Raw genomic sequence first — 12,455 nt, forward strand, 5'->3', positions numbered from 1 at the left:
GTACACCATCAGGCATATAACAATTTTTTTTTGTGTGTTTGTAAAGTGACCTCATTTTTCAAATCAGAAATAACCCCTAAACCTTATGACTCAAAATATCGTCATTCCAGCCTACATTTTTCCATAGAAACCAAGTACAGAATGTACCGGAGTTCAGGATGTAGGTGTAAATTACCATTTCAGATCACCACAATCTGTGTGTCTCCAGCACTGACAGTGTGCTTGTATGTTGTATTACAGCAATAGGAAGGGAAAGCTGTGTTTGTTAGCATGGAAATGAACAGTTCCATCTTCAGAACTTGGGGGTCCTGGAGGCCCAAAAAAGGGTCCAACCAATAGACAAAGTGAATCAACATATGGCATAGTTGCATTACATAGAGGGGAAGGAGGACATGGAGTTCAAGAAAAAAAACTGTGGTCAAATCTATAGGCCCCTTTCACTCGCTCCGGCTCCTGCCGGGTGGCGAAACCCTGCACGGCCAAGAAGCCATTCCGCACTGAGAAGTTTACTATGGTAGAGATGGCCACAGCCCGGCAGACGTCCTTTCCAGTGGTGGGATCCGGCTGGGTGGGATCGTGTCCATTATTAACTACTGTGTGCGGCACAGCTTTTGGCCATGCGGGGTTTCGCCGCCCGGCAGGAGCCGGTGTGTGAAATAGCCCATAGGCATGGAGAGCATGTTCAGGGCGGATTTGGATGAGAACTTCAGAGAGGAATGGCAATTTTGTGTATGCCGGGCAGACCTTTGACCTTTGACCCGGGGAGCGCGTTCTGAGCGTGCTTATTAATATACTTTTTTTGGATTTATATATGACCCTCTTTTGATGTTATCAGCACAAACTCTAACTGTTAATAGATGATTTTCTATCTGCGCTGGTTGTCAGCAGTTACAGGGGCCTGATCTGGTTTCCTTCGCTGGCTGAGTTATACACCTTCCCATGCAGATTATTCTCCAGTGCTCTGGAAGTTGCTGAACAGTTTTAATATATAATTAGCTCCCATTTAGACAGCTGAGGATGCACTATTATTGTTAATTAGCAAGCTGCTGAGATGTAATACTGACTTCCAATCTATAGCTACTGCATCTGAAACATTGAGCAAGTACCTGCACCTCTTACATTAAATTTGCAGTGCATTTTACAGTGATCTACAGTATAGTGTGTTATTATACATAGCACTTTTTTGGGTGGGATGTAGCAATCCTAAAGAGATCCAGTCAGCATACTAATGATGACCCGATCCTAAAGGGTTACAGCGGTGGTGGGGAGGGGTTAGGGCTGGGCACTAAGGTAGTATAGTTAGGGTTAGGTTGCTGTGAGTCGGACCCTGGTGTTGGAATTCTGCACATAGGGATAACACTGTTGGTCTTGCGATCACTGGCATCCCAAGCGCCGGCATCCCGATACCATTCCATCCTAAAAATATAGTATAATGGAAAGTACATGTCATTTTTGGAGTTTATTGTAATAAATAGTTGTTACAATATTGGCGATATCTGCTGTGTATACATGTAACAGTCCCTATAGGATTATATGGCATGGCATTGCCCCCATATTTATCACGCTATGGAAAGTATAACTTTCTGGAGCTTGGCCCCAATAAGCGACGTCATCTACAGATAGCATTGCCTGGGGAAGTCTATGGGCTTCGATTCACAAAAGCTCCCTGGAGAGGGATCTGAAGAATCTTTGAGGCGCTGATGCAGAAAGGATGCTGGTGTGTGACAAATCTATTGTACCTAGTATGGGGTGGGTGTATTACAGAAAAGGGTTCAGATCTGGTCACTAAAGACCATGACATATTGATAATATAATTGCCATGTTCATTAATACATATGTACACACGTGATCTGTAGATGGAATCATTGTCATCCTGGTAGACACCCCTCCCTCCGAAAATAACTAATGCAACATGTGTGAAGGTTAAATAGCGGTTAGCTTTGACATTGCCTTCTAAGGGAATGGCTTCACCAAAACCATGCCAAGACAACACAACACACCACACAGAATGCCGACCAGAATCCTTCACTGTTGGAATAGTCATTCAGGGCCCTAGAGTTTTTAAGGTTGGCACCATACATGATACGAATAAAGGATGATTCATTTGACAACATCAACTTCCTACTTTACTTGTAAACATTGACCGATATATTGGCTTTCAACGGGTAATACTGTATATTGTGAATGCGCCAGTTCAAGGTTAGATGAGCTGCTTATTCACAAGTGATATTATCATGATTCTTGTAGACCTAGTCATCAATGGAACTGGCAAACTGACATCATCTTATACAAAGGGCAGGCCAAACTGGTCCTCGAGATCTACCAACAGCCATGTTTCTCAGACCATCATGTGTTTGAAAAAGTGACAGTTATTAATGACTAGGGGTGGCCTTTGATGATGGTTGACATTGATGGTGATACTGCAACCAGCCATCAATGGTAACAAACTACAGTATATGCTGGAAAACCATTGATAACTTTAGCTATCGATGGTCATCCATTTTCTTTGACTGACTGGCCCATGGACCAGTCAGAACGTGGGGGCAGAGCTTCAGGGTTGTCAGGGGCGGAGCTATGCTCTGTATCTCTGCACCTTGAAAAAAAAATACTGGCTCTGCTGTGCCATCGATGTAGGGAAACCATCTGGTTCTCCCACATCGATGGCAAAAGTATTTAACAAAAGCCATAAACCATTGATGATTTAAAATCATCGATGGTCAATGGCGATCAATAGTAGTGACTAGACCCTTGCACAAGCTTGGTGATCTGGAAAATATAAACTGTTGGCAGATCTTGAGGACCGATTCGGCCAGCCCTGCCTTAGAATTTTACAGCAGCTCACTTGCTCATTAAATCTTGCCAAATGCTCCCCTATAATTCACCATCGTCTCATCTGCCAGCAATGCTGCCATAATTCTAGGTATATTTGTTCTGTATCCAGTAACTGTGTTTGTTAATTTCTTCTACCCAACAAGTTTTTTAGTCATCTGTATTTATTAAATCAGTCTCACTTCCAGGGGAACTCTGATATTTATAATGCGTGTTCCCATCTTTATGTGCATTACTGTAGAACATGTACATTAGTAAATAAAAGCATTTTAACTCCGCATAACTTGACATTTCTATAATTTGCGTTGATGTTCCTGTATCGGGCGTCATGCATAATTCATTAGGTAGTTGTGACAATGCTGTTTGCTCTTAGTGGAGTGTCTGCTTTATTGTGTTATTAGCGGAGAGGTTTTTTTTTGTTAGACAAATGCACTATACCCAACCTATCCTAATAATTTAATAGTGCGCTCAGAAAAGCGAGATCTGCCGCCCTAATTTGGCGCCACATAAAGTAACACAGGCGAGTTTTATTCACATAATTACTCACTGCTGCTATCTATGTTTTATTAGTCTGTCTCGGTGCAGCGTGTGCTCTGTCAGAGATGTACACAGTGTGCTATCCTATTATGGGAGGAGAATAAAAATAAATTCACTTCTTTTTTCCTTTTTATTTTAACTCTTATGCTTAGACTCTTAAGCAGCCTATCCCTAACCTTCCCCTGTGGCCTCACCCTAATCCTCCTGACTCTCCCTGCCCACATCCTAACACTCTACCTAGGGGTGTGGATCAGTTGGTCACCAGCGAGTTGGTAGACAGCCATTAGGTCAACATGTGTCTAGGTCGACTTGCAGGAAGGTTGGCATGAGTCTAGGTCAACATGGGTAAGGTCGACACTGAAAAAGTCGACATGGATTTTTTTGGTTACCCTTATTTCCTAGTAGTTGGTAGGGCATGAAATACCGCCTGTCGGCACATGTTGGGTCGACATGGACACCGAACATACTGTACCACCACGTTCTCCCACCAAGCCCTAGTGAATGGTAGAGCATGAAATCCTGCCGGTCGGCACATGTTGGCTCAAAAAAACAGTAAAAAAAAACATGTCGACCTAATGACCCATGTCGACCTAACCCATGTTGACCTTACTGCATGACCCAATGACCGTATTCCCTACCTAACTCCTCTCCTGGAGCCTAAACCTATCCCTCTGCCCGCAGCATAACCCTATCCCTACCCCTGCAGTCTAACCCTGACTCTCCCCCTAGTGCCTAACCCTAATACTCATCTCCTACAGCATTATCCTCCCCACCAGCTGCTAATCGGGGTCAGGTTTTGAGGTTGGATGTGGAATAGGGGTCTGACAGTCGGGATCCTGACAGTTATTATGCCGACGTTGGGATGCCGACTGGCCGGACTCAGACAGCATGGTGAGCGCAACAAAGCCCCTTGCGGGCTTGCTGCGCTCGCGAGCCACCTATTCTATTCTCCCTCTATGGGGGTCGTGGACCCCCACAAGGGAAAATAGCAGGTGGCCGTCGGGAACCCGGCTGTCTGTGTTTTGACAGTCGGGATCCCGACGTCGGGTGAATGCCTGTTGGGATCCCAACTGTCGGGACCCCATCCGGCACCCTTTGAGGTTGACTATGAAAAGTCTACTGAGCTCTAATTGAAACAGGTTTATGCTAATTTATCATGATTTATGAAAATTCCTTAGGGATGGCCATTGACGAATAATCAATGGTTTATGACCGATGTAGAATTGTTTTGCCATGGATGGGGGGAACCTGATGTTTTCCTCCATCGTTGGCAATCATAACCAAATAGTTTATATATTTTTTCTCCCCAAGAGGCCGGGACATTGAGTATAGCTCCGCCACTGACTCCCTTGAAGCCCCACCCTGTGGTCTGATTGGCCAACAGGCCTATCAGTCAATGGATGACCATCGATGATCATCCATTGCATAGTATGCTTCCATCGATGCAATGGCAACGATGGCCATCTCTAAACTCCCATGGGATGGGTGACCAAATCTATAACATACCTAAGGGAACATGTTCCCAAAATCTAAGTAATCTAAATGCTTTTAATTTCTGTACTATCATGCGGAGAATAAGGGAGGACGCAGAGAACTGGTGTAACCTTTACCTTTCATACTTAGGGAGAACAAACTTGGTAAAATGATCTTATTCCCAAGACTTTTATACCCACCTCATTCTCTCTCAATTCTATTGACTAGACATGACACAATGGAGACGAGACGCTAATTAACATGTTTATTTGGAGTAGTAGGAGGCCTAGGATTGGCCTTGTTCAGCTTCAGCAGAGTAGAACCAATGGTGGCATTAATCTCTACTTGCAATGCGTGGCACATTTTGCACCACAGATGCTCGTTGAATTCATACAAATCCCTATTCCTTCCTTTGATAAAGAATCTAAACTTCCAAAATAGGGCAGCGATATATCCTTTCAGCCAATGTGGATTGGATGCGGGATGGTTTGCCGGTGGACCAGTGCTGCCATAGACCCTTTCAATTGGCTATGACAGAAATAAAAAATTCCTAAAAATTCTATACATGCACCATGTGCATTTTCATTTTTCCATATAACCGAGCAAAATACAATGCAGCCCCTGTTCTGGCGAAAGTTTCCATAGGGTTCCAGATGACCTCCCCACAGTCGGGATTCCAACCATCACTAGACTGACATTGGAATCCCAGCAGTCAGAATCCCAATTTACAGGGGCGTGGCTTCTTTCATATGGTGTTGATCCCAGGCATGGCCTCCCCACTATGTTGTTAGCTGTTACAGCTGTAGGGAAGTACGGATGGCGTACCACTGGGAACAAAGTGTTGGGAAGATTCTGCTGCTTCAGGATTTCCTTTTATCAGTAATATATTCATATTATACATACTTTTGTGCTTTAGCCACATTTTGCTGCTATTGCAAACAAAAGGACAAAAGTTCAAGTCTAGAGATAATCAAATGCAAATTGTATTTCTAGTTGATTTCTTGCTTTGGATGGAGATGATGCAAATAAAGCACGTATCATTTGCATTCCCATGTAAATGTAATCAAATAAGAGTCCTGTGATACATCTATAAATACGCGTATGTTGTAAAGCAAATATTTATCAATGTTCTCTTCAGAACAGTTGTTTGGGAAAAAAGCTTCACAGAACAATTACGGCACTCGGGGATCACTAGTTGCAGCGCTACTGGTGCAGTTTTTGCACTGCACATGGCATCGTGGGTAACGTAGGTGCATCAGAGGTAGGTGACTTGTGGTGCTCCAGCTTTCCAGGGACCACATGATCCAGCATGCTTAGAGCTGTTGTGGAGTACAATACATACTGAGACGTGGATGTCTACACCTGCTGGAGATCTACAAGTTGCCTGAGCTATAACACTACTTCCAGAGCCCCCGCCCTGTTGTGATGACCCACCTAATCCTTATCATACCTACCAAGCCCAGACATTGGTGATCAGAGCTCCTGGAGGGCTGTCAGTCCCTGCTGCTGTGACCTGCAGTGCTGTAAAGTGAGCTGCAGCTTTACAGCATCACTAAATTGCACGGGGGGGTCACAAGAGCAGCAAGATGCCCCAATGAGCAGCAGCCCTCAATAGAACTCAGATCACTGGTCTTTGGGGAGGTGAGTGTGAGTTTTAAAATTGTTGTTTTATGTGGGGGGTTTTATACTGTGATCAGCTTGTGTGTCGTTTGTGTACACATAGCTGATCACATTGGCCTGGTCCCCGCCCAGCTTTCTCTGCCCCTAGGCATATTGCAGTAAGCCCTTTTATATCTTTGGCAAGATCATATTTCCAATTATAAGTATGGGAAATGTTATCTGGTTATTAAAAAAAAAAAAAAGATCATCGAATGATTTTTTTCTCCCATCCGCAAATAAAAGTCAGTCTGTGCAGGCTTCGATCCGCCTGCGTTCGCCAAGTGGTTTTCTGGGAGTACCCAGTACCATTTTTGCGGGCACACCCTGCTGGGCATCCCCATTCGCCAGCCCCTTGTCCATTCCCTGCCCATCCCCCCTCTGTGCGTTCACACATTGGATCTGCACATGAATATAGTTGCTGATGCACATGCGCAGGCCCGAAACATTCGCAGGTGAACATTCCAAGCTGAATCAGGCTCCAAGATTTGAATAGTGATAGAGTATGAGAAATACAACACCAATACTTTATCTTTCTCCACTTCGGGAGGAAACCGGAGCACCCGGAGGAAACCCACGCAAGCACGGGGAGAATATACAAACTCCGCACAGTTAGGGCCACGTTGGGAATGGAACCCATGATCCCAGTGCTGTGATGCAGTAATGCTAACCGTCGTGCTGCCCAATGGAAAAATTATAGACATACTCTGAATGGTTGCTATGGAAAACATCTCCTATTTGAATTTTTTTCTAGCTTGAGTAAATTTATCCCTGAATCTTACAATTAATAGGCTTAGACCGAGCATTTTTAAATAACATTGTATAACGAACACAGTCTTAAAATATGGCAACCTAAAAGTACATTTTTCTGCAGTTACAGATTTGATTAGTGACTTTCAGTCTTTGTGTAACGATGTAGCGTCGGGCAACAGCCCAGGCAGCAGAGAATAGGCCTGCAGATGTTTCAGGCTTCCTTCCTGCAGAGCCTGATAATTGTCGTCTATAAAGTGCCATCAGACTCTGTATTGCCTCTAATTAGCTTCCTCTTAGCCTTGGTGCCGTTAGCCGTCCCCCATTATGTCTCCAGCTCCCGTATATATCATGTCAGCGGGGACAAAGAATATATAACCATTGTAAATCAAACTACCACATACAGTATCATGTTATCTTAACAAACCATCTTACAGTTATTATGTGACATCTGTTCTTGCTGTATGTGTAAATAATAATAGCAAGTGGACTACACTGTATCGTAATTAAATATTAATTATTATTATTATTATTATTATTAGCAAAGCTGTATTCATTTCTCACAGTATATACAATACTGTAGTTGTATTTGTTCAGTATCGACCAGAATGCCACCACATCCATCATCCTGAAGCAGACTGTAGAAGGTGCACCGGTGTCAGCAGTGACACAGGGGAAATTCCACTATTTGTTCCTGAGCTGTGATTGGTGCCATGACATGATTCCAGTAGCCGTTCCTGGAAAACATTAAACATGCTTGGGGCCAGATGCACTAAGCTTCAAAAGGCATAAACAGCCAGCCAATCAGCTCCTGTCTGACATTTTTCAAACACAGTCTTTGACATGGCAGGTAGGGGCTGATTGGCTGGTTTTTATCACTCTCCATTTTATCACTTTTGCAGCTTAGTGCCCTATAACTTCTGTGCATGACTTATGCAATTAAGGGGCTCATACATCAGCAGTGAATTGGTGACAATTCTTCATTCTGACGATACCTGGGTAGAATGACCGGCAAAAGCCAACATGTTGGACAATCTCGAGTTCGCCATTTCCGACTCAAAAATGATCAGTACCTCTGAGTTTTTTTTTTGTTTTTTTTTTTAAATGTTGTATTTTTGGCCATCACCCGAAATTGCCACTTAGTGGATCGGCATGGAGGAATCAGGAATGCACCCGTTATGTATGGGTTACATTACTTACATTCTGAATGTAATACTGTATTTCAGATAGTATAAAGAAGGAAGCTGGGATTATTCCAGCATTTAGGGATAAATCAGGCTTCGCTTTGGGTGAGGCTGCATTTAGGATAAGGGCAGTGGTGTATCAATAATGGGTGCAGGGGGTGAGGTGCATTCCTGCACACCCTACAGGAGTTGAAATGGCGGCCATTTTCCCGGTGATTTTGCACAGCTGCCACTGTAAATGTGGGGTATATGGTCGTTGGGTTCGACAAATATAAGGTTGACCACTGAAGGTTGACATGGCTTCGGTGGACACATTAAATAGGTTGGAAGGTTGACACAAGCATTAGGTCGACAATTAAATTACTAGGTCGGTAGTCAAAAGGTCCACATGGGCTTTTCATTTTTGTTTGAGCCGGCATGTACCGACAGGCAGTATTTCCTGCCCTGCCATCCACAAAGGCGTGGAGGGAGAATATAATAGTGCGCCAAGCGTCGCAAAACACAGTGCCATGCGAGGGGGCTCAGTGCACTGATATGGTGACCATGTCAACACCGGGGACAAAGCAGTGGCGTAACTACCTTGTATGCGCCCCCCCGCCGCTAAAATATCGGCGCCCCCCCCCCCCCTTGCCCTCCCCCTCCCCTCGGCGCACCCCCCCCCCGATGCTCTTACCTGCCCGGCCGAATATGCAGTCACGGTCCCGTCGCCGGCAGCTGCTGCTATAATGAAAACGGACTCTTAGAAAATGGCTGCCCCCATACTGCAGACAGAAAACTGTCTGCAGTATGGGGGCAGCCATTTTCTAAGAGTCCGTTTTCATTATAGCAGCAGGAGCCAGTGCCGGGAGACGGAGAGACGGCAACGGGACCATGAAGGCAGGCAAGACAGCAGCGGGTAACTATTGCCCCGCAGACCCCGGCGCCCACATGTTCTCTGCGCCTCCCCGCCACCGCGGGGGCTGCAGAGCTATAGCTACGCCACTGGGACAAAGAAAGAGAAAACCCATGTCGACTTTTGACCTAGCCATTGTCGACCTAATGCTTGTGTCCATTTTCCAACCAGGTCAGCCTACTGGGATGGGGAGGGGGGGGGGGGGGTGTACGAAAGCTGCTCACTGGCCCCTTCGTTTTGCAGGGGGTGTTTTGGGCTGCAATTAGGATTACGCCGAGATTTCAGCAGAAATGGCATTTTACAACTGACATTCACAGGAATATGGTCGGCAGGTCGGCAGTAATTAGTCGACAGCCCATAGGTCGATACATGAAATAGGTTAACATGCCTTATGTCGACTTGTTCAAAAGGTTGACACAAGTAATGGGTTGCCATGAAAATGGTTGACATGAGGTTTTCACTTTTTATACGATGTCCATGTCGACCTATGTCGACATAGACACTCAAGAACCATGAAAACTCATGTCGACCTTTTTATGCTGATCTTTTCCATGTCGACCTATTACTTGTGTCTACCTTTGTACCATGTCAACCTAAGCCACATCGACATTTCTCATGTGCCAACCTAAGGTCTGTCGACCTTTTGAGTGTCAACATTATTATTGTCAACCCTATGACCCATACCCCCATTCATAATGTCAGCATTCTGGCCATGTCAACATTATGCTGTCAACATAATGAATGTCGACATTGTGATCATTGACGTGTGATACCCCACCCAGTAGGAGTACTCTGGCAGTCCATGGAGTGCTACGTTGTCTACCCACTAGAATACAGGACAGCAGCAACGCTGGTACTAAAAATCTGGAGTAAAAGATCTTACAGCAGTGGTGTCAAACTTATGGCCCTCTAGCTGTGGTGGAACTACACATCCCAGCATGCCCTGCCACAGATTTTATATAATCGATTGCTAAAGCTGCAGCAGGGCATGCTGGGACATTCAGTTCCACAACAGCTAGATGGGCCGTGAGTTAGACACCACTGGTCTTAAGAATTCTCAGGAAGTAAACATTTCTGAATTGAAAACAATGGCTTGTAGTAATACAAGATACAAAATAATATATAGAAAATAATGGTTTGTGTAGTAATATTCATATCTGCTGTTTTATGTACATTATGATTGTTATCTGACTAAAGCAACGTTCTCCTACTTCTCTTACAGCTGATATCATTTCTACAGTTGAGTTTAATCACACTGGAGAGCTGCTGGCAACCGGGGACAAGGGGGGTCGTGTTGTAATATTCCAAAGGGAACCTGAGGTAGGTCTCCAGTGTACTAGCCGCCCTATCAGTCATTTCTCTCTGGTGTTGATAGAGAAATTCTAGAATATGTGGAAAAGTTAAAAAAAATAATAATAATTTGTGCCAGACTTTTTCAGATACATAAAAGTGTGTAGTGAACAACTACCGAGTGTTGGTTTTTCTGCAAAAGAGAATGGCCGTACAGAAAATAAAAGACATATATAACATTATTTTTTTATAGCGGATGTTACAAACGACATTCTCATGACATTCACACCATTGATTTAGTACCGTAGCACAGTCAGGTACCCGGAAATCCAGCACATCAATCTCTCTGCCGCCTGCTTGGGTGACAGTTTCATTAGAGTTGTATAACTGTTACACCATGTGTGCAGCATCTCTGCTCCTGCTTGTGTCAGCAGTTCTTAAAGACATGAAACATTAACCTGGCATCATGTATGCAGCAGCAGCAAGGCTGACTTAATCTTCCCCTTTATCTCTTGCGGAGATTTTTGGCCTTATGACCAATACTGCTGATAATTAAGCAGTTATTAAACCGATCCAGTGCCTATTTATTCCTGCTTTGTTATAGTGCAGGTGTAGGCAACCTGTGGCTCTCCAGCTGTTGTGAAACTACAAGTCCCAGCATGACGTGCCACAGTTTTAGCCTCCCGGCTCACTCCTTCCAGGCATCTTGCGGTGCATGTCATATTGAGGCTAAATGTATGAGGTCACGTGTATAGCACATACATGTTCCACATACAGGTAAACCAGGCACGTCCAAACTGTGGCCCTCCAGCTGTTGTAAAACTACACATCCCAGCATGCCTTGCCATAGTTTTAGCATTCCCTATACTGTGGCAAGGCATGATGGGACTTGTAGTTCCACAACAGCAGGAGGGCCATAGTTTGGACATGCCTAATGGAAACTAAACAGTGTAGCTAGGGAACCTGTGTACTCTCAGATTTCCACATTGTTTTATTATTCCGTTATGCTGCTTTCAGACCGCATAACTGCCAAAAAACGGGTCTGCCAGGTAAAACCCCTTTCACACCGCATCGTGCGCGGGGGGGCCCCAGGGGGTGAAGTGCATATGAATATTTAATGAGCGCTCATTAAATATTCACTGCGCTGGGTCCTAATTACCGTTTCAGACCAGATTTTGATGCCAAAATACCGGGTCTGAAACGGGTAGGACCCTCCATTTTAACCGTTTTAAAAAAAACTGCTTTTTTAAAACGGTAAAGTGGTTCTGCACCTTTCAGACCGCACAGATTACCGTTTTAAAACGGTTAAAAATTGGCAAAATACCATTTTTTAATTGCTGTCTGAAAGGGGCATTAGAGGTTTATGCCAGTAAGATGACCAGTGGTCTAATTAGATATACTGGTTAGCACAGATAACCCATACACTCACCGCTTGAGAGAATGCTCAGTGGCTCAGATATTAATGCATACCTCCCAACTGTCACGATTACAGTGGGACAGTCCCGATTTTCGGGTCCTGTCCCGCTGTCCCACCCGCGGCAGGCATTGTCCTGCTGCGGGGGGTGGCAGTTGGGAGACCCCCCAATCTAATAGAATAGACGCTGTGCGCATGCGCACAGCGTCTATTCTCGTATGAAAATGAGGTTGCGGCTAATTAGCATAAGCCACACCCTCATTTGCATACGCCCCACCCCCTTTTCGGGCGTGTCCCTATTTCCCCAACACAAAAGTTGGGAGGTATGTTAATGCCAGCGAATGAATTCAGCCAGGGTACTGGGATTGGGAAGAAGTGGGATACATAGGGACAGAACAATATATCACTGTGGAAATGGGTAATAGGTTTC

At 44.7% G+C, this 12,455-nt stretch overlaps 1 protein-coding gene across 4 annotated transcripts in view; it reads left to right on the forward strand.

Annotated features, from left to right (window-relative positions):
• The window catches only part of PPP2R2C (protein phosphatase 2 regulatory subunit Bgamma), a 139,842-nt gene that overhangs the window by 87,222 nt on the left and 40,165 nt on the right, over positions 1-12,455 (forward strand). For all 4 annotated transcript variants that reach the window (XM_083155358.1, XM_083155367.1, XM_083155377.1 and 1 more), the window contains one exon: positions 10,544-10,641. In XM_083155358.1, coding sequence (XP_083011484.1) covers positions 10,544-10,641 — 98 coding nt within the window. The remainder of the gene's footprint in view (positions 1-10,543; positions 10,642-12,455) is intronic.

This window comes from Crinia signifera, chromosome 1 (genome assembly GCF_055691185.1).
Source record: "Crinia signifera chromosome 1, ASM5569118v1, whole genome shotgun sequence".
Lineage (NCBI taxonomy): Eukaryota > Metazoa > Chordata > Amphibia > Anura > Myobatrachidae > Crinia > Crinia signifera.